Source organism: Stigmatopora nigra, chromosome 17, assembly GCF_051989575.1.
Source record: "Stigmatopora nigra isolate UIUO_SnigA chromosome 17, RoL_Snig_1.1, whole genome shotgun sequence".
Classification (NCBI taxonomy): domain Eukaryota; kingdom Metazoa; phylum Chordata; class Actinopteri; order Syngnathiformes; family Syngnathidae; genus Stigmatopora; species Stigmatopora nigra.
The window spans coordinates 3629547-3651582 of record NC_135524.1 but is presented as its reverse complement, the minus strand read 5'-3'; the positions used below and the strand labels follow the sequence as shown (position 1 = coordinate 3651582).

At 39.5% G+C, this 22036-nt stretch overlaps 4 protein-coding genes and 1 long non-coding RNA gene across 8 annotated transcripts; 2 read left to right on the top strand and 3 right to left on the bottom strand.

Annotated features, from left to right (window-relative positions):
• The first annotated feature begins 230 nt into the window (after positions 1–230).
• On the top strand, positions 231–5615 carry rnf208 (ring finger protein 208). Of its 2 annotated transcripts, none has more exons than XM_077737753.1 (2): positions 231–662; positions 3891–5615. In XM_077737753.1, exon 2 carries the CDS (start codon positions 4488–4490, stop codon positions 5262–5264), a length of 777 nt encoding a protein of 258 aa, XP_077593879.1. In that variant the 5' UTR covers positions 231–662; positions 3891–4487; the 3' UTR covers positions 5265–5615. The 2 variants fall into 2 exon arrangements, with proteins under 2 accessions (XP_077593879.1, XP_077593881.1); XM_077737755.1 differs by lacking the exon at positions 231–662 and adding an exon at positions 1030–1363.
• A 126-nt stretch (positions 5616–5741) lies between these two features.
• On the bottom strand, positions 5742–6999 carry LOC144210841 (uncharacterized). Its single transcript, XR_013329470.1, has 2 exons — positions 6732–6999; positions 5742–6559 (listed from the first exon to the last, which is right to left on the bottom strand). It is a non-coding gene; the product is annotated as an uncharacterized LOC144210841 (long non-coding RNA).
• A 320-nt stretch (positions 7000–7319) lies between these two features.
• On the bottom strand, positions 7320–9740 carry LOC144210987 (uncharacterized). The gene is made up of 4 exons (XM_077737957.1): positions 8934–9740; positions 7812–7949; positions 7523–7670; positions 7320–7453 (listed from the first exon to the last, which is right to left on the bottom strand). Exons 1-4 carry the CDS (start codon positions 9510–9512, stop codon positions 7320–7322), a joined length of 999 nt encoding a protein of 332 aa, XP_077594083.1. The 5' UTR covers positions 9513–9740.
• cimip2b (ciliary microtubule inner protein 2B) lies at positions 9638–13186 on the top strand. Its single transcript, XM_077737956.1, has 7 exons — positions 9638–9782; positions 10868–10887; positions 11116–11251; positions 11733–11887; positions 12153–12267; positions 12354–12542; positions 12649–13186. Exons 1-7 carry the CDS (start codon positions 9638–9640, stop codon positions 12777–12779), a joined length of 891 nt encoding a protein of 296 aa, XP_077594082.1. The 3' UTR covers positions 12780–13186.
• On the bottom strand, positions 12767–21376 carry LOC144210757 (uncharacterized). Of its 3 annotated transcripts, XM_077737613.1 has the most exons (11): positions 21302–21376; positions 21130–21201; positions 18325–19507; positions 17924–18137; positions 17025–17855; positions 15803–15879; positions 15553–15727; positions 15377–15485; positions 15244–15290; positions 14226–14766; positions 12767–13944 (listed from the first exon to the last, which is right to left on the bottom strand). In XM_077737613.1, the coding sequence occupies exons 3-11, from the start codon at positions 19450–19452 to the stop codon at positions 13860–13862; spliced, it is 3207 nt and encodes a 1068-aa protein (XP_077593739.1). In that variant the 5' UTR covers positions 19453–19507; positions 21130–21201; positions 21302–21376; the 3' UTR covers positions 12767–13859. The 3 variants fall into 3 exon arrangements, with proteins under 3 accessions (XP_077593739.1, XP_077593738.1, XP_077593740.1); XM_077737612.1 differs by lacking the exon at positions 21302–21376 and having other exon boundaries at positions 21130–21293; XM_077737614.1 differs by lacking the exon at positions 21302–21376 and having other exon boundaries at positions 15377–15482; positions 21130–21293.
• Between the last annotated feature and the right edge of the window lie 660 nt (positions 21377–22036).

The following is a 22036-nucleotide window of genomic DNA, read 5'->3' as shown; positions in this document are numbered from 1 at the left end:
AGATCTGCCTTTGCGCCAACTTCCTGTACGTGTGTGTGTGTGTGTGTGTGTGTGTGTGTGTGTGTGTGTGTGTGTGTGTGTGTGTGTGTGGTTGTATGTGGACACACTAGTTAGTGTTAGGGTGGGGGTTGAATGCTCATGTTTTTTCATTGGCTGAAATATTTTTTCTAGCAACTAGAGAGCGCGATACTGCCTGCAGAGCCACTGCAGTGTGTGCTGCAGAGAGGACATGGGAGGGAGTGTGTGATGGAGAGATAGAGGGTGAGATAGCAAGGGGGGTGGAGAGAGGGGGAAAAAAAGTGCGCATGTGCAACCGTGAGGTGCGCTCGCCTGGAACTGACGAAGCAGGAGGAAGAGGAGGGAGGTGTTGTGACTAGCACGGCTGAGAAAGAGCGAGGCAGTGAGAAAAGTATTGCGGTTCAGTCATATTCAAGACGGGATTGGATTGAGTAGAACATTAGTGGAAAGCAAGAGGAAGGATGGAGAGAGAATCTGAGATGTAGTCAAAGCTGCACTGGAGTGAAGGACAAAAGATACGGACATGCCTCCACCTTGCCTCCTCCATCTTAACATCGCCTGCATCCTCCCTCTTGACGCAAAGCAGATCCTGCATTCTCCTCCTCAAGCCTTCTGAGCAAGGCAGTACCTGAACACAGCTCATGGTGAGGATGATGATGAGTTTTCGAGGTTGCGTGGCGTTTGCATCATTGCACATGTTGACATTTGGGTTCTTACATAGGGCATGAAATCAGTATTTTGATGATGTTATGTATTGTTTTTAATCCGAGGATATGTCGGGGTTGGTTAGTAGGTTCTCCAACCTTCCTGTTAGGTAGATATCAAGGAATTATAACATTTGGTAGACGCTTATCCAGTGTGGATGAAGTGTGTGTTTCTTCTCCATCCATCATCATCCTGACCCGTACATTGGTGCTGCAGTGGGGAATGTTACGATTGCATAACCGGGTATCTTGAATGCACCCCTCTCTCTCTCCATCTCTCTCTCTTGGGCCAAAAAAAAGCATCTCCATTTTAAATATTTGGTTCGTCAACACCGGTTTTGCGCTTGTCCAGACAATGAGCGTTTTTTCAGGGGGAAAAAAATCAATATGGTTTAATAACCCCGCGCCACAGTCAGCGTATTGCAGAAGCTCATCCATCATTTGTGAGGTGATGTCTGATGTTTACGGCTTTTGGATTTTTTTTTTTTATGCCTGCGCGCACCTCTGCCATGTTGCTGTCACGGACAAAGAGGAGCACTTAGCGGAAATGAGTTGCAAAATGGCCGAAGACAGCAAGTGGATGGTGAAAGATGTTAAAAAAAACGTTTTGGAATAAAATCAACACTCTTCTTGCCACACAAGTGAGCAACTGCATTATCTCTGTAGAGTAAACCGTGGGATTTGCACTCAAAACAGCGCCAAGGTCATGGCATGTTATATAATCAAATACAACATAATACCCACTGCGCTTTTTTTTTTTTTTTTTAATGAGTCAAGGTTAGAATATATGATAGCATGCTTTTATGCTGACTAGTGGGAATAGACAGAGGTGAAAATGATGTGGAGGTTGGTTTTGAGGGGCGGGGGGTTGTGGGGGGGCTTCATAGGAGACTGAGTGATGACTCATTCAGAAAGAATCCTTGTCTCCCCCTCCTCAATAGCTTCTAAGCACAGGTGTATTCATTCGATTTTGATTCATGCCTTTTATTGACGTTTTTGCATCCACTGGCGGAAGTAGAGGTCAAATTTTCCCGGTTAAAATATATTTAAGGTCTATTTTTGTGGAGTATGTAGTGCAAATCAAGAGATTTGAAGAATAATGTTGCATATGTATGTTAGATTTCCATTTGAATTGAGGTTAATGGGGAGGGAATCAAAAGTTATGCACTATAAAATATTGGTAGGAAGTATACTGTGTTTTTTGAAACAAATTTAATTAAAGAGTTAAAGCAATAACAAAAGGATATCCAAGTTTGTAATCTACCTTCAAACTGAAGGGTAAGACAGGAAAGAAATGCTTGCAAAATGGTTAGATTGCATACAATGTGGTTAAAGAATCTACCCATAACAGCCATTTTTTACTGTATTCAACCTAACTAAATTGCAAAAAGAACAGGTTTAACAACATGTTTGTTTCTGATAGTCCAATGGAATGTGAAGAATGGGTCAAAATACGGGTAACAATGTTATGTGCGTCATATTTTCTGCCCTGATGATAATCTACAGGTGAGATGCTTACCTTGATTTCACCTGTGTAGAAAAGCCTTGCACGTGTACCTGCAAATCTGACCGCAAAAAAAACACCTGGTTAGCTATGGCAATTTGCAAAATTTCCCGCGGGTTGTTGGGATAAGCCCCTTATATAACAGCAAAGGGCTAACGTCGATGAGGATGGAGGCTGCGCCAAAGAGCATCCCATCCTCAGGCTGAGGGGGGGTCTCTTATCACCCTCTGTTGTTGTCTGCTAATCAGACAAGGGGGTAATTTTAGCTGCTTTGTAGCCTCTGGGCTTTTATCTTCGCCAAAAAATGCTGTTTATAGCTAGAAAAAGAAATAAAATGACGTCTCACCTCATTATGCTCTATTTTTAAATGGTCTATTTCTTTGTGGACGTCAGATAACTTAGCATAGATTCACATTTCTTCAGCTTTAATAGACATTAATGACTTAGTCCACACTTTTCAATGATAAATTCAATTTAGACTTGGTACATGATCTTATTTATTTAAGTCCTACTGGAGTGATTGTTAGTAGTAGTATACTCACCACCAGTGAAGGCAAAAACATGGCTTAATACACTTCAAGTATATATAAATTGTATTTGTCCCAAATACGGGATGAATAAAGTTATTTTATCCAATACATTCCTATATTTAACTCATTAGGTGCCACTTTTCTCATCAATGACCAATACTTGCATTTAGCAAAACAAATCGTACCAAACATCTTATAATAATGTTACCTCACCCCGAAGTTATTACACAGAAGGAATTATGTGTCGTGTTTCCGCAAGTTTAGAGTCCTGATAGATGTATCTTATCAGAAAATTGGAAGAAACCCCCTTAAATTGCTCCTCTTTTTTGCATGTCCACCTTTTCCAATCACTATGACACTTTTAAAACAAAACCTCAACACAGAACATTATCACATACTTGTGAAATGGTGGCGGAACAGGCAATTGCTATTTTGGGCAAAGTGTTAGAGGCCCTCAGTGAGTGAGACTGGGCAGACAATAGCAGGGGTTTGGTGTGTGTGTGTGTGTGTGTGGGGGGGGGGGGGGTCTAATATATCCACTGCATGTGAGAGTGAAGGCCTGTCGCTGTTAAAAAGACAGAGTAGCGCATACCCAAACCAGAAATAGAAAAGTGCTCTGTTTTTTTCCCTTCTTTATTCACCATGTGGGTCACCTCCTCTGCTGGCTTATTTCGAGTGAGTGAATCATCACAGTACAAAATGAAGGACATTTGTCGTATTTACTAAAAGAGTTCAACTTGATGCTTGATGTTTTTTTTTTTTTGGAACACACCCACGCGTAGAAAAAAAATCCCTCGAGATCGATTCTTATGTGTTTGAGAGCTCAGAGGATGACAAGTTGTTGACAGTGAGTAGGAAGCATGTCTGTCACTGTCGACATCTTTCACCTGACATCTGTTTATTTTTACACCTGCTCTGACACAGAAATGGTTTTCCAAGGAAAGTATGTGAAAAATACACATCCTCAGTACTTTTACATACTACAAAGATTATACTAAAAATCTCCTCACAATCAAAACCAAAATTCCTGCTCAAACTTTATCCCAAATGTCAAATCTGTAAATCATGATGAATGTGATTACATACCTTTGAAATTCCTAACCAGGCAATCTTCCCCATGTTCTGTTTTCACAGGTAGATGCACCCAAACTATCAAAGCCAGACGGAGGCCCACATTTTTTTGACTCTTATCAAAACTTCCTCAACTGAAATATCAAGCCCAAGCTTGCAGGAATTCCAAAAAAAAATAAGGAATCTATCCAACTAGTACACCACCGCCCCTCAAATACTTGACCATCTTCTTCACAAGGAACGTGGGAGATAGTACACTTGACCCCGAAAAATACTTTCCTGCAAAATCAAACTAAACTGTTGCATTTGCATGCAAATCTGCGCACCTAATATAATTTAACATACAATGTATAGGATGTATTAAAAGCTGCAAAAAGCCAACACCGGTCTAAAAAGCTGGACTATTTATCAAATCAAAGGTGCTCTGGCTCCACTCTTCAACCCGGCTAGCCCCCACAAGGACTCGGGCTAGACGGGGAACCTCCACCTAAATAGAGGGAGGGGTGTCTTCATCAACATGGCGATGGACATTCGTCCACACGTGCCATCTAATGGCTGACTGTCACACGCCAACGCCACCCATTTCTCTTGCCCAACAAAAGGCAGAGGTATCACCCCTTCTTTAAAACCCCCCTCGGCGTCCTTTTCCCGATATCCCAAATGTCCTGCCTCAGGCGTCAACCGGTCACCATCCCCATGGACACGGTCAAGATCATCCAATCGGAAAAGTTCCCCCGCGAGTGCACGGTGCCCGTCACCCAACCTCGCTTTGCCCCGCCCCCTAGAGTGGCATGGGACAGCGGCGGCGAGGGGGAGATCATCGTCAACCAAGGCTGCAACGACCTGACGCTGGACGTGACGGTAAGCACCCCCAGGCCGATGGCGTCCCCCCAGGCGCCGGTGGTCCGGCGGGAGCAGAGCTTCTTAGCGCAACGCAAAACCAGTGCCAACGAAATCTGCTACCACCAATTCCACTACAAAATGGAGGACGTAATCGTCAACCAGTACGTCCTACGCTCCTCCTCCACGTCCTCGTCCTCGTCGTCCACCTCTTCGGGACCCCCGATGCCCTGCGAACCCCTGGACTGCCCCACTTGCGGCCACACCTACAACTTTGCCGGCAAGCGCCCCCGCATCTTGTCCTGCCTGCACTCGGTGTGCGAGGAATGCCTGCAGATCCTCTACGAGTCGTGCCCCAAGTACAAGTTCATCTCCTGCCCCACCTGCCGCCGCGAAACCGTGCTGTTTACCGACTACGGCCTGGCGGCCCTCGCCATCAACACCAGCATCTTGAGCCGGCTGCCCTCCGACCCCAACGGGCCGGTGCAGTGGGGTGGGGAGGCCGACCGCAGCTGCTACCAGACTGTGCGCCAGTACTGCCAGTCGGCCTGCACCTGCCACATCGCCAACCCGCTGTCCTCTTGCGGCATCATGTAGACAAAACGCGGGCGCCACGTATCGCTGCTCTGCCACACCTTTGTCGACTATAAGCTCTCCCCCTCTTCCTCTCTCACACAGAAACACATTGGCACCCACATACCGTCAATCCCTCCCCCTTCACAGATGACTTATCTCTATATTTAATAGCACAGATGGATGCTGTATGGGACTATTGGATGCCAACGGTTCGATAAATAGTAAATATATGTATTTTACGTATGGACTGGAATCCTATCCACCCTCCCTTGTTTGGTTGGATGTGTTTGTCTTCTCTTTTCATGGAAATGCCAAGGGGTGGTCAAACCCGCCCTTCCCTTCAAGGTGAATAAAGATTAAATTAATGACAAATCTCTTGTCTCGCATTTATCATCTTGTAATGATGAAAAATGATTTCTAAAAACTGGATCACAACTCATTTTCATCCATGTCAGTCATGTATTATCATCTAATTTAGGACCAAAAACCAGGAGACTATTGTAGGTAGTAGTACTTAGGATATTTACAATTTTATTGTGTTTCAAGATCTACCAGATGTCTGAAAATTAAGTTTTGCTTGCATCTAAAATTCTCTATACAAGATTTTTTTTAAATATATACATGTATGAACACATTATACATAAGTAAAATCTAATGTAACATCAAAACTGCAATTAGCGTGACAAATGAAGAAAATTTAGATTATGAGGTAATGTAAATGTAGTGTAAACAACAGTAAATGTAATTTCTTATTTATTGCACAGTTTAATTGACAATGCAGCAAAATAAAATTTGAAAAACTTGCTCAAGTATTGAATTTTAAAGTTAAATACAAGTGAACTCAAACTGGGCAGTGATTCTTTTGCGTACATCAAGTGGGGGCCACTTTAAAACTAGTACTATAACTTAGTATTTCAAGGTATAAGCTGATTTACCATGTTAACAAATAAACAATTAGCAGCATCAGTTTCAAAACTTTTAAGCGCAGAAGGGTGCACAATAAAATAAATACCATATCTGTCTATATCCTATTAAAAGCCTATTGTCCCACAAATGTATTATTTGTAGAGCTTCCTATATTACAAATGTACACAATACAAAATACTGCAATAATATATGCATCTATGTACGTTATATCATAAATTGCAATGTAAACTGCATCTACTTTCTCAGGGGTTTGTAGTTAAAAGGGTATATAGTTACTTTTGTTGTCGTGTCAATGTGCCGCAGGCAGGGAAAGAGTTTTCCATCTTTTTTTGAAACCGTGGCTTAGCTGTCGCCGGCTCGTGATTTTTTCAAAAGGTGGCATCAGTTGGCTGCAAAAAGAATAACAACACATTGAACTGAGATGAGAAGATGATTCAGAGAAAAACAGGAAGCTTGGCGAAGGGTGGCCGGGCGCCAGGTTGAGGCAGGACGGCAGCATTGGGCACCATATGGCACAGACGTGCTTCCCATCAAGAGCTTATTTACAATGTTCTAGCTCACCTATTTCTGTCTTTTGGACTGGACTCGTCTCTCTTCAAAGATCCGATTTTCAATTTGTATTTCTTGTTGCTTTTATCCGGAATGTCCACCTTTTTAATAATAGTACAGATGAGAAACAGACTTCGATAAACAACAACAACAACATTCCTTTATATAGAAAAAAACGTCTTATGTATGAAATACTTACCAAATATCTAAGAACTGGCTTGAAAGCTATTTAATTTTTATTATTTTTATGTTGGTATTTTTTCAAATTTAGCAGCTTTAACATACAAATTCAAAGTCAATAGCATTTTAACAGTGATTAACAATATTAATTTTAACCAAAGCACTTGGTATTCTAATAATTTCCAGAATTTTAGATTGTGTTTTATTCTTTTTTTCAGCAGCAGTTATTTTTTTTAGGTTTGTTATAAATAAAATTGTGCTGAATAGCGGTCAGTGTAGTAGTAGTAGTTGTTGATGTATAATTTTTAATAATTATGTTTTACTTTTTATAAATAAAAGTATTTTTTATACATAAAAAACAAATAATTTAAAAAACCTGCTTGATATTTATACCCATATATACTGGTATCAGGGTGTAATTCAATTTTTATGTAGTAGATTAAGTTTCAGTGAATTAAAATGTAGTTTTACCCGTATTTTATCGTCCTTGGCTCCTTGGTCCAAAAGATTTATTGTACTTCGTTGCTGATCTCTCAAGTTCAACTTCAACTTTCCTGTTTCATGAAAAAAAGGACAATTAACAACTCGAATTAAGCATACTCTACTCATGTATAAAAACTCACGGAAATTCATCGGTGATACACTTGTATCAGAAGCTGATCTCAGACGAAAATGTCCATAAGGATCTTCATCATTTTTTATCTCCTTGTTCCGCAGCTGCTCTCGCCTGTGTCCGGAATAAGTCGTAGACTGCTCTAATAACTGGTAGTGCTTTGAAGATTGACAAAAGAAGGAGGCGGCCATTAGCATAGACAATAGAATTTATGTTGCAAAGCTTTGGAAAATAAAAAGCAGTTGAACTAGTCATCAAAATGAAGCAATTGTCATACGATGGGTGCTCAGCACAATTACCTGCCTGTGAAGAATCCCTGATTGGTCCAAGTTTTGACCATCTTTGGCTATTTTTTTCTTGGCCATGTCCTCCAAATTTTGGCACACCTGCTCCAAGTATTTTAATCCAGGACTCAGATTTTTAGAGTCTATTTGACTCTGAAAAAGAGGAAAAATGTGTCATTTATGCTTCGAAACCACAATGGAAATCCACCCAAACTCCCATGTGGCATAATAAAACTGTTTCGTCTTTGGTTAATTGAGCTTTAACAATATAGTCAGCATTAGTTCTCGCTTTAGTTCACCTTCAACCCGCCTAGCCTGATTAATAGAATCCTTTTTCTTCTTTTAAAAATTCCCTGTACCTGCCCCATAGCTGAAATAATAAGATCTAATTACAGTTTAATTGCAGTTTAATTGCAGTTGGTAAATGATTGGAAACTATTTTGTATGTTGTCATCCTTCAAAAGTTCAGATGCTTCACTTTGACCTTCAAAGGTAAAAAAAAAAAAAAAAAAACAGCACTGAAAGGGCATCATAATTACTAAGTTGGGTTAATTCAACATTCAGAGGGTGACATCCATCAATCATTAATGACTAAAATTATTCAAACCGCAAAAGAAAAATTGAGAAAATCTCCATTGGAATCCTCTATTGCAGGTTTTGACTACCTTACTTAGTACATAAAACAATATATGTACATAGAACTTTAAATAATGCTCAATATTACCACATAATTAACTCTTGGATGCCTGAATTATTTAGTTAACTTTCACCAACTCAAGAAATTCCATGAGTACGGCATGTAGAGTAATTAACTACTTCAAGAACATTTCATCCTGAAGTAACAGTTGCGTTTTCCCTTCCATTATTTGTACCGCCTGCAGGCACGACGCATGTAGGAAGACTGGTTTAACCACCAGTCTTGCTCTACAGATTTGTTTCAGTGTGACTGTGATGTTTGATGCCATGTGTGACTGGTGACAAAAGCCTGGATAGCTTTCCCTTCCAAATTTATGAGGGAACAAGACTAAACGTGTTGCTGTTGGAATGAGGTAAACTTCCAAATACTCCAGGCATCCTTACCCAGCCCCCACCTAAAATAGGTTGAGTTCTATGCAAACCAAAAGGACCCTAGCTCACCTCCAATCTTCCCTCAGTTTGTTCCATCCTGCTTCTGTAAGAAAGCGACAATTTGTCCGTCTCTGATATCGGCAACGCCAATGCAGACGGAGTGTTGATGTCCCATGAGTTAAAACTCTCATTCCTGATCAGGGAGTCTCTAGTTTGGGGTTGATCGGATTCAAGGTGTTGAGACACACGCCTGGATTCTGACCTTAGAAGTGCTTGCCTCAGTTTTTGGTTCAAAATTGAGGATCCTTTACCTCTGCCAGGTGTGGCAGCTTGGGAAAGAGCACGGGGGGACGAATAAGCAGGCAGAGAAGCAGATCCCAGGGTTGATAACACCTTGTAGTTGTCATACGATAATCCTGAAGCAAGGGAATCCACGTCTGACATATCTACTGACAACGCCGAGGCGGGAAACAAAGTGTCAGTGCTGGCTGTCTCCACACCTGAATCTACAGAGTCAGCTCTTGTATTTTTCTCCCAACTTGAAGACATTGAAGAGTCCTCAGGAATATTCTCAAGCAAATCATGGTGTGGGTTTTGCTCAGCCACCCAGCTTTCCATCCGGCTACCAAAACTCTTGTATAGATTCATCGTGGTTTTGCTTTGGCGCCACTTCGAGCGCTGCAATACGACTGGGACGTGAAGTTAAGCGAGGATCCTGTTTGGAGAGCTTTCTTGAGCATGAGTTGCTCAGGTAGAATTCAAAACATTCCACGATGATCCGCCTCCGCGGTTTCCGGACCACGCCTTCTACTCGATTGCCGTCCTACCTGAGTGGAGAGCTGCCAATGTATGTATACTCACACTTTACTGTTACTCTCATAGAAAGCAAACTCCAGCCAAGTCCCCCAGGACTCCCATGTACCTGTGAAGAATGCAAAGCATGACATGACAGGATATTTACATCTAAATAGACAAACTAGGTTTACTGTGGTGGCAAATAATGGGGCTTTGACCCAATATAAGTATAGTAGAATAGCTATGATGCTCAAATAAAGTCATATTTCTTGTACCTTGTTGATTAAAGTTTCCATTAAAAAATGGCATACACTTATGGATACATTTTATTTATCCACATGGTTGCTATGAAGAAGTTAATATTTTTTTAAATTCATTTTAGATGCCTGAGTTAATATATAGATCACATCTTATCACTGTATAATTGATAAAAAAATGTTTGTTTGACTCAACACTGGTGTGATGATGAACCCTTTTTATGGGGGCAGATCATTTATTTTTTTTACTTTCTAAGCCTGGAGGCTGTGACGTATCAAAAAGTATCAAGTTGTCATTGTGACTCACTTGTACAGTATTTCTGTCAGTGTATGCCTATGAAGATTGCAACTATATTTCACAACAGCGCTGACAATCTGCGCGACAGAAGGAATGTGTAGAATGGACATTCCTATGAGCTGATATGATCTGAACTTCCAACATAAAACACACACAAGGCTTACTCACAATGGCTCTTGCGCAAAAAGCAAATGAGCAAGTGTACTTGAAATATTCAGATCGTATATGGCTATTTTAATAACCAAGATGAGACATTTTTATCTCCTTTTCTAACACACGTACACAAACAACATCTGATTTGAAGGAAAATAATCTTTCTCCTACTCCCACCATCACACTCTCCCACATTCCAAACACATACAAAAAGTGACCTTTGAAATTATCCAGCTCCAACACCACTGAGACAAATTGCCATTTAAAAATACTCTACCACCCCCACCCCAATGATTGTGACTACCTACCACTAGAGAACGCTATTACATATTACTTGGGTCTATCTCACAATATAAAAAATGACCAGAAACCAAATACACTGAATATTCTACCACTTAAAAAAATTACATCAGCATTTCGCTTATCCATCTTACATTTTTAAATGTCATTAAACATGGCTTTTAGTGCTTATAAGCCTCTCCCTCATCTCTGTTTCGTAGCAATTGTGTATAGACACCAGGTAAACCAATACCTATGCAACCAGTCAACAACAATGCAGGTGAATCGTTGGGCCCCCCCCGGAAAACCAACATAAGAGAAATACAGAATGATAACAAGATTCTTTAGGAGCCACAATCCACATTTTTCATTACACAGTGAGTACATTTCTCTAGCATCCCAAGAGAATTATATTTTTACAACTATATAGTGGCAAAAATTCAATTTGTGTATGTGTTATTATCCACAGTTACATAGGAAAGAGATTAATTTTATGGCCCGGATGATGGGTGATTTAAGGAATTCAGTTCTGGGTTCGGGTTCTGCTGGGAGCCTAAGAACTATCCCAGAAAGACACGCTGGTCGGATCTTGCCAGGTTACACCGGTAAATATCTTACAAATACATGTACTAGTTGTGACTGTAGAGTACTAAGTGTCAATTATTTTGGTTATATTGTACTCAGCCCATTTAAGAAATAATCATTAAATAAGTGTGATATGTACTTATATTGGTACTTATTATTAAGGAGAACTGAAATTTTACATCACAAATTCTGTGCCATCAATGTTTTAAAATAAATAATACTCTTACCTCAAAAACAGCAGTAGTATATCAAATCATCTTTCCCTACTCAAACAAAAACAAATATGCATCATCTGTTACAACCAGAACAAAAAAAAAATGTATTTAGTATTATTTGGGAGCAAATAACATACAATACAAACATCATTAAGCCTTGTAATATGATTTCAATACTATTTTCAACTCACCTTATCACTGTCAGAGTTGGGGGTGCTATAGTCTACCTACTACTTGACTACTTACCTGTCACTATTGTTTTTTTAATCATATTTTTTATTTGTAGGCTTCATCCCCAAAAGGCAGAACTACATTGCCTGTAGCTACTCTGAAACATGTCAGAGAGCATTTTCAGACTTTTACCAGGAGATGTATGCAAATATCCATCAGACGTCAACAGATCCATCACTTGCTGTCAACTCCACCCAACAACAGCCAAAAGTAGAACACTTAATTCCTCTCTTTACTTGAAATGTGCACCATAGCTATGTAATATAAAAAATCTAGATGGTGGCTATATAAGGGCCTAAGTTGCCTTTATTAGCACATTAGAATCAGTCATTAATTATGAATGGAGAAGCTCTGTTTCAGGTAGTGTAATGTCATCCACCTTACAAAGAGGAAAGACATGTCCATAAATAGCAACATTCACAGGAAAATTAGTTTTATAGAGAAAAAAAAGGTAATGCATATTAATTATTTTTAGATACAAGGACAAATGGCCCCCTTAACTGAAGTTTTGGATAAAGTCGTATCTTACCACCCTTCAACCTTTGCAAAACCACTTGATGATGATCAACCCAGTAAATACTACATGTCAGGTACAGCAAACAGTTAACAAATTACCTACTCAAAAGGAAGCAATTTAATTTGGGCAGAGCCCCAAATAACTATGAAAATGGATAAGGATTTACAGGGCATGTGCCGAAATACCGTTTCCTGTTTGGGAAAGGCTATCCCATCGCCACCAATGAGGCCCTGGTCAAGTCCGGGAAGCAGCAGCGAGACGACGGTGATCACCTGAACCCGTCCATTCGTACAATCTATCAATCACAACACAAGGGTGTGGTTCCATCTTTTACAGGACATATCCCAGGTATGTATAGGCCAATAATATATTGACATAGGTGTACACCATCTTTAAAATAACCTAATAGAACACTAATTTTAACTTTTTTTCCTCATCAAAACACATTTTGCAGGGTACAAATTCATGCACGGACACACTTTTGGTCGCCTTTCTAAGAAAGCTTTGGAGAAAAATGCCACAGGAAAAAGCAACATAAAGAATAATGAGAAGAAAAGAGCTTTCCATAAAAGTTTTAGTTCATAAATATGCTACTATTTTAATTGAAATGATTGTCTTTGGACATTAAAGGATCCACTTCAAGGTACATTTGTTACACGTTACACCATTTCATTAATTATTGCAAGTTAATGTGCAAATCTTTGTTTATATTCAATGCATACACTTTTTTTTTAAACTAGTAGTCTAACAAAACAAAGGTTTACAGTATGGCTTACTATTGTTTATACTAGAGGATTTTAGACATATTTCCATGGGACCATTTTTAAACATTAACCCGTATTTGTAAATCATCCACACAAACATAAATAGAATAACAGACAAGATGTACTGTAGAACCAACTGTGTTTTTTTGCAGAACCATGCAACATGTCAAAAACACATGCAAAAAACATCATTAAACAGTAATAAATTACTTGCATCTGGGGACTTTACTCTTTGTGTTATGATGCATTTTTAGCAGAAAAAAACGTAAAATATATCTGTATTAGGCTTCTTCTGGCATCCTTCCAATTAAAACAAGGAAGTTTAGAGTTGAATAAATAAATTTAGCGAGGAAATAAAAGATAAAAACTTTAAAAATAATTAAGGATTTTGGTATTCCAGAGAATGACAAAGTTATTATGACCAAAGACTACCAACAAAAATAATAAATTGATTAGACAACACCTTGCAAGACTACATTGACACATTGCATTATGGGTATTAGTGCCATTATTCCCCATATAGAATAACTGACTTTCACTTTTAAGTGTATTTTAGAGCTAGATTATTGGATATTTTTTATCCTTCCTGACTTGGACGCCTTTTCTGATTGTTTGACAAGAACTTAAGTTCAGACGTTATGAGTCATTCAATCCGTCTGGTAGAAACCTTTTAAAAAGATTTAGCACATAAAGTTAACGACAAACTTTTTTAATAACGGGCTCAGCTTAGATTAAAGTATGGGCAATGCTTGACGAGGGTGTCTGCCAAAGCTGTTAATCTTGTTATTCGTGTTCTCTATGATTAGTGCAGCAGAACGAACGCCTTAGCTGGAGTGTAGTGTGGAAGACTTCTTATAGAAAAAAAAAAACTTGCCTAGCAGTCTTTGTCAGTCTCACCAATTCATGGCTTCAGCGATCTGAAAGATTGAGTCAAGAGTCCAAGATGTGACCTGTCAAGATTCAGCCATCTTGATGGACGATCACACCTGCAAAAATAGTCATTGGAGGAAAAACAAGATCAGCACATAATATAGCAGAAACATGAATTAACCAAAATAAAGTACAATTCGGATGGCAACGCTTGTAAAATTTATGGTATCCCTGCAATACAGGGAATCCAGAACCCCACAAAAGCACCAAAATTATGAATTATGAACACTATTGGTGGCAAAGCACAACCTTGTCAAATGTCAACATTGTCAGGGACCAATACCACTCTGGTCACAACCTGTTTTAGCTGTTGAAGCAAATTCATATCAAAACGTACCGTTTGGCCTGATGTTGAGAAGAAGTCTGCAAACCGGTTGAAGCATTTGCAGCTCCAAAAAGTTTGGCCCACCGCAGTCCACCTTGACAGGGTTTCTCAATCTTAACCCTAGCTGAGGCTTCGCCATCTTTCTCTATATTCCCGTAGTCCTCACGTATTGGAGCTTCATCGCGAACACCGTTCTGTCTACTGACATGAGCCTCTCTTACATTTGTTTGTTGTGGAACAGGAGTGAAGGCCAACTTTCGTCTGCTGATTTCACTATTCCTCTTCTTTAAAGCTAGATTCTCAGAAGTGTACTGTAAATACACATTAGTCCGGTGGTCTGTAGGGCCTGCAAAAGGTGGGAAGGGGGAAAGACACTCCCCCAGTGAGCATAATTGTTGATTATGTAATAGTCTCGGTTCCAGGAGCAGGTCAAGCTCAAAGGGCAGGATGGAAAGAGGCTGCAGGAGAAGCAGAAGTTCCTGAAACAACGGCTGGCATCGATCCAGTGACATGGACAAGAAGCCCCAGCTGTGGTAGTGTGATGCCACCACACCTGTGCAGAAAGAGAAACAACATATACAGGTTTTAATACCAAAACAGTATAAAACAGGGGGCAATACATTATAGAATGTTAGTCAATTCATGATGACCATTTTTACTTGGCATGTCCACTTAGTTGAATCCCTTTCTAACAAATCTGGGTTTCTACATATTTCAAAAAGATACAATTTAAGACTTTTTAAGACCACTATGCACTCGCCAATATTCCAGTCAGGTCCATTCTTTGAAATTTCTAACAGTATTTCAACCTGTACCTGGAGCAGAGTAGCTCGGGAGTTATATTGCACATACTATTAGTATATTGATATAATTAATATAATTCTAAAGGTCCAGATTAAGAAATGACTAACATTTTTTTCATTTTCTATTTGTCAATAAATATTGAAATGCATCAGTGAGTCTTCTAGCCAAGATGCAAGACCATTAAAGTGCTATAATCCCTCGCTTTTAACACTGAATGAGCACTCACCTCTTTGACTGTGGAGATGACTGAGCCAGAATTCCAAAGCTCTCAAACTGAAAAAAATGAGTAAAAAAGCAATTGTAAGCAGCCTTTCTGACATTAGAATGAAGCAAAAAAATCCATAGAAAATAAAACTCACTTAAGCAAACCCATGAGGAAGGCCTTCAGTCGCATGCTGTGGCTACTGAGTTGTGGACACTTGATGATTTTACAAACCAGGCTGTGGAGAGCCTTGGTTGAAGGACCTGCTGGACAAAAGGGAAAATGAAGTTAGGAGCAAAAACAGATGCTTATAAAATCCTATTTTCCAATTACCGGGCTTGGTTGAGACCTCCACTACAATCCAGGAGGAGTTACGACGCTGACCAACCACAACATCTAATTTGTGATCTCTGAGTCCGTCTTCGAGGATATTCTGGATTGCTGGACACAGATGATCTAGAACCAGACTGGCTATCATAGCACTTAAATAGCTGTTGCCCAGACGGATCTATGGTGTAAACAGTAAAAAAAAATATACATGTAATAATGTTATACAAAATAAACTTAAGCATAATCTATGCACCTTTTCTTCTGGGTCTCTGCTGTTGCCAAAATGAGCAATAATTAAATCCACTGCCCTGCTCACAGACCTCAGCAAACCTGCAAACAAAAATAAATTACAATAAAAAATGATTGCATATGCAACAAATCATTTTGAAAACCTGCTTTTGCTAAAATGTTTCGATTTTTTAACTTGGTAGTGCCATAAAAAAATCATATGAAATAGACTGCCTAATTTCTATACCCAAATTTAAAAAATATATATGCATAAGAGAAAAAAATGCTTTACATCTTCATACCTGATAAATTAGCTAATAGAAAAAAATACACCATAAATGTATTTTAGATTAGACAGAGAATTTCTGCCTTTATTGTACTGGTGGATTTTTCAATGTATTTAAATGGAACAGAGTGCAGTAACAAGTTTACCAGTTTCTCTTCAATAACTAGGTCATCTGATAAAAGTGAGAATTCATTTCCTCATGTGAGGCCGGCTTGTCTCTGCAAATGTCACAGTGAATTCTTTATGCATGCTGACGCTGCCTTTAGGGCCGGGCCGCACTCACGGCACATCAGCAATGCCGTCGAGCTCTCTCCATCGCTCGGCTCAAATTTCACTCATTAAGGATTGAAAGTGACTCCAATATTTATGACGCTGATTAATCATTAGTGCAGAGTTTTTACTGCATCATTTCTGTGCTCTTGCATAGGCTTGCAAGCAGATGGCTCAGCCAATCCCGTGCAGGGAGAGTTAAAAATAGGTCATGCTTGAGAGGAAGCCCCTAAAGGGCATTGAAAGCGCCACTGAGGCAAAAATGCGAAATCCTTTTCAAAAGAGTTCCCTCACCGGTAAGACAACCCCCACAAAAGTCAAATCATTTATATTGCTATTCAGTTCCATGTTGCACATTTAACCCTTTGACTGCCTAAAGCACATTTTTGGCAAAAATGAAAATATCTTGCTGTTTGAACGTAAACAAAAGAGTACAGGCGAACATTTAAATGGATTTTTTTTGTCTTTTCAACTCTAAAATGTTATGATTTTCCCCAAAAAATATTTACAATAACTATGAATGATCTCAGAAAGCTCATTTTTGTATACTATTCGGTTTAGAAATGGTCTCCAAATGTATACAAGAGACGGGAATAGAAACTTCATATATTGTAGGTAAAACGCAATTTTAAAGAAGCATACATTCTTCCAGCATCAGGCAGCCAAAGGGTTAATAAAAAATCACTCTCACCTCTCCTCTGGAGATGACTGATTGACAGGGACTCATATGAAGTGGCAGGTGAGATGTCCGTTGCCAGCAGGTCATTCGTGAGCAGAGGTTCATGATGTTGACCGACATGGACGCCCTCCAGAGTTTTCTGCTGGTTTAAACCAGAAGTAGCCATTGACAGAAGAGAACCCAAAGAAGAAAGAGGGGCCACTGAGGAAAGAGCAGCTGATAAACTAAAACCAGGAGGTTGTGGAGTCTTTGGAAGAACATTTGCATGATCAGGGTCATGGTTATGGGCTAAGCTATCAGAGAGAATTGACTCAAAATAGCTTGGGTTATGGGACTGATTAGGTCTTTGATTGATTTCCGTAGGGGAGGATAGGCTAACAAGATCCTGGTAAGTTGGAATTCGGACAAACTTTGGCTGGCATGGGCCTTGGAGCAAGTCTGAACCAGTTTGTGGATTTGGGTCTTGATTGGATTTTGAACTGGTATGGTTTACACCCATTTTTGTATTGGCTGGCCTTGGACTACAGTGGGCCTGAGACCATATATTTTGGTTATGGACACAGTCTGGGCTCGGGGTGCAAGTGGAGCAGGTGTCGGAGCTGGAACCATCCCCCAGACATATGGAGAAATGGTTGTTTATGGAATATGGCTTTGATTTCAGCTTAAAAGCTGGTTGGGAGCTGCAAAATGTCTTGCTCTTCTTCTGCTTTATATAATATTGCTCCACTAGACAACCCATTGGTTGGGTGTTGGATTGACATGTGTCCTTAGGGTCAAGCACGAAAGGCTGGATCGGTAAAGATGTTGGTCTCCGTGGTTTGTTGGAGCCGATCAAACTTGTCCCTGGAAGAAATAACCAAGAACATATATCACGGGATTGGAATGTATTTGTCCTGTAATCAAAATCTTACCGTCTTCATTGTGGCATTGTTCCTGGTTTGACGTTCGCCGTTTCTGAACTGTTGTACTGTTTGTACTCTGGCATGTACAACTATGATTGAAGCAACGAAAACAGAGTATTTGGCAACTGTTCCGGATGTGGTTGATAGTTCTTGAGGGGTATTTTGCTTCGGATGTGCTAGCAAGATGATAATCATGGCTCATAGGGTATTCCCTTTGTTGATCCTGAGAGAAAAGAGAACAGGATGGATCAGAACAACTTTCTGAGATGCATTTAAAAAATATATTAATGATAGTCACATTCTGGATTTGAATACCACCATTTTTAGAGTTTTGGATGACTTATGACTGTGGATCTAATGGCAATTAGTTGAATCATCAGGTAAAGAGCCACATTGGATTTTAACCTTACCTCCGTGTCTTTATTTTCTTGCCCACTCATCTTTGGACTGACAAAGTGATGCTCAGTACCACCGACACTCTGTTCTTCAAGGCAACCAGTTCCGCAAGGCGACTGGGACAAAAGATCACACGTTACCAGCTCGTAGTACTTTTGATTAGTACTAGTCACCAGTTTAGTTTGGCTTTGAAGACAGGCATTGAGGTCAGACACCTCCAGAGAGGAAAGACCCGGAGGAAGTGAATACTCCACAGGGTAAAGAGCGTGGTCTGAGTCAAGATCCTGAGGTGACCAGTAAGAGGTGGTCTTTAAAAGTTCCTCCTTCGAGGGACTCGTTTGCTCATTGCGTTCCTTTGGGAGAGGTTGGAGGTTGAGGAATACTGACCCCTCAGATGACCGGGACCCGCAAGCCTCGGGGCTGCTGAGGTCATGAAGTCCAGCAAGGTTGTTGCTCCGATTGTACATGGCGCAGAAGTTCACCAGAATTCCATCAGAACTGCCACAAGAAGAGTCACTACCGTAATCCGTTTGACTTTTTGGGAACATCCCAGATGAAGACTTGAGGTGGTTGTGGATACAACAGGAGTTGTGATTGGGGACATGGAGTCTTTCACCCTGAAGTGAGACCTCACGACTCCAGACGACGTTCGCGAAGACCTCTTCATTATCGGTGTTCTTATCCCAATTGGAAGTTCCGTGCAATACGAAAGAGGAATCCTCATAATATCTGTGAAGATTGTCTCCATCACCAAAGTCGTCGTCCTCATCCGGGTCTGGATTGGGAAGAAACGAGTTATGTGATCGTTGACTTCTTCCACCTCGGATTTCTTCCTTTCTAGTTTCTTCTGGGGATGAGGCAGAGATGCCATCGCTGGTGCCGTCTTCTTCATCCTCCTCTACTCGATCCTCATTGAGACGACTTAAACTGTTGGAAAAATGCTTCAAACTGGGAGCAATGGGATTCTCCTGGCTGATCTTGTCCTGCTCTGGTAGGGAGGCTGCTCTGAGTAGACCCGAGGAGCCGGGCTTCCTGTTGGAACCGCAAAGGGCTTGGACAGGAAGCTGCCAGGCGGGAATCGGAAGTAGCGGCAAGTGGCACGCAATCAGGGTGTCCCCCGAGAGATTGGACGCACCAATCATACTGCTGCATTGAGATGGATGATAAAAAGCGTCCTCATTTTGTGGAAGCTGAAGCCTGCAAATAGACAACAAATTATATATTTATATAATATATTTTGCATAACAATGCATGCTGAATTATTTTCAATTATTTTATGTTCCTGTACTGTTTTTCATAACCATTTTAAAGGAAAATTTGGGTTTGTTACCACCATTGTGCATTGGTGACATAATTATTAACAGTCAATTTAGAAAGAGGAAAAAACAACTTGGGAAATAAAGGAAATGCTATTTCATTTTTCTTTTTTTTAATTCATCTATAATCCTCACATGTTGCAGCCTGCATTACAATGCACTTTCTGTAATTTATCGATGTACACTATGTTGCATTTTTAATGAGAAGTCTGGTTCTTTCTTAGGACTATTTAGTACTCTGCCTTCCTTAGTCAGACTATGGAGTCATGTTAAATCCTACTGACGTGTCATCCCCAAATTAGGTAGACACAAGAAATCATTCAAATCCCTTATCCTAGTGAGCTCGCCTCCTCGAATAAAAAAACACGCTATCGTTCTTAGCTTGATCCTTGCGGAGTGTTTGTGTCTTTCACTTTGCCAGCCTTGTGTAAGTAGGTCAACTGCACTGCAGACAATCACTGCCGGCTATGCTCTGTGGAAATGCTTGTTCACTGCTAACTCAAAAGCATTCATTCAAAAACCTCTTTTAGTCATTAAAATGTCCAAAAAATAATAAAATGACCCATAGGCTCTTTTCCTACCTATTTTATACTTATAATTCTGTGATAAAATGGGGCTCCAGCACCCTTTGCAACCTTTTTGAGGATAGGGGTTCAGAATAGGAATGAAAAGGATCAATAGAAAATATATTTTTGTCCATATGTGTGAAATTAAGTGTAAGTATTCATTGGTGCTTTACACATTCTACAGTATGTGCGCGTTGATTGGCTGGTGACCAATCCAGGGTTATGACATCCATTTTTTTTAAATTTCGACAAAAATGTCAACAAAAGTAGCTAGTCTAGCACCCTGTCTAACGTCCTACATATTAATTTTGCAACTGAATAACTACTGTGATGCAGTAGAAATAAAGTATGATGATAATCCCCTTTATCACAATATGGTTTATAATAGCAGTAAAAAAAACAACTATGGCTCCCATGGCAACATAGAATAACAATCTAATAGGATTCAGGAACCATTTGATAATAAATGTAAGCTTGGGAATTGGGGTTAATCTGGCAGAATTCACAACAACAAAGATAATCTGTTGATTGTTTTTCAACATTAAACACTACCTCCCTTTTTAATTTCACTTCAGTCTGACGCCAAATGGATTGGACATTTAGCGCCATAATTGGCCAAGGAAATACAAAAATATCCTCCATTAACCAGGGTAATGCAAAATCAAACTCATGGCATAAAAATATTTTTTTTGGGGAGCTGTGGTAGTGCAAAAACAAATAAACAAGTAATAATAGTTTTGCCATTAAACAACGTGTCTGCTTATACAATATCAGTCTCAACGATACTTTAAATAACCCCAATGTTACCATATATTTGCCTGATCTGCCAGTATAACAAATAAAATTTAAAATAGCTTTGACTAGAAGGAATAATTTCCAATTCCCACAAATTCCAAGACTTGGAGGAAAACAAGTGACGAGGATGTTTATGACTTACCAACAGCCGTCAGTCGCAAGTCACCTCCATCCTCTTCTGGAAAGGTCGCTTTCTTGAATAAGCAAAAATATGCTGACAAAAACAAAACATTAAAAAATGATCATGATTTAGGATAGCCATATTTTTGCTTAGGTCATTCTGTAGCAAAGTAAAATTGATTTTGAATCCTTACCAAGGTCCGGACAAGAACCCCCCCTCCTAAACCCCCTCCTTGCTGTTCAGCATCATCCATTCGGAAGATTTGTGACGTCATTTGACGGTCATCCAATGAGGAAAAAGGGATGGTTGTATCCAAGATACAAAGATTGAAAAAGAATTAGACAAATAGGAATACAATTCTGGATGTTTTGGAATAACAATGCATAGCAAAGAAACTAAATAATACCTAAATACTACAAAATACATAACTACAATATGTTCTATTAGAAGTGAATACATCTAAAACAAACCAATTATCACAAAATGTAACCATTAATAAAATTAAAATGTGGAAAAACAAGAAATATATTTTTTATAATGTAGAAAATACCTATTTTCAATATAGATTTAATCCTAATGTTGCTTAGATCAAAATGAAGTTATGAACAACAACTTACCTGAACAAAAAGTAGTCAAGAGTTACAAATAAAAATGTATATTTTCTCTATTATTTTAGTAATTATATTATTTTCAAATCTTTCACAGCGTTTTTAAATGCATCACAATCTAAATAAAAAGGAGATCACTTCTGCTCTCTAGTGGCAAAGTGTATTTTATGGTTTTTTTTCCCTATGGGCACACTACAAAGTATTACAGTAACAAAGGATGAAAAAAAAGATGGTTTTGAACAACAAATAAGTACCATTCCATTAAAACGTTTCATTTTTAGGTACTTTTTAAAGTTTCAACTGTCATTTTCTGTCCATAA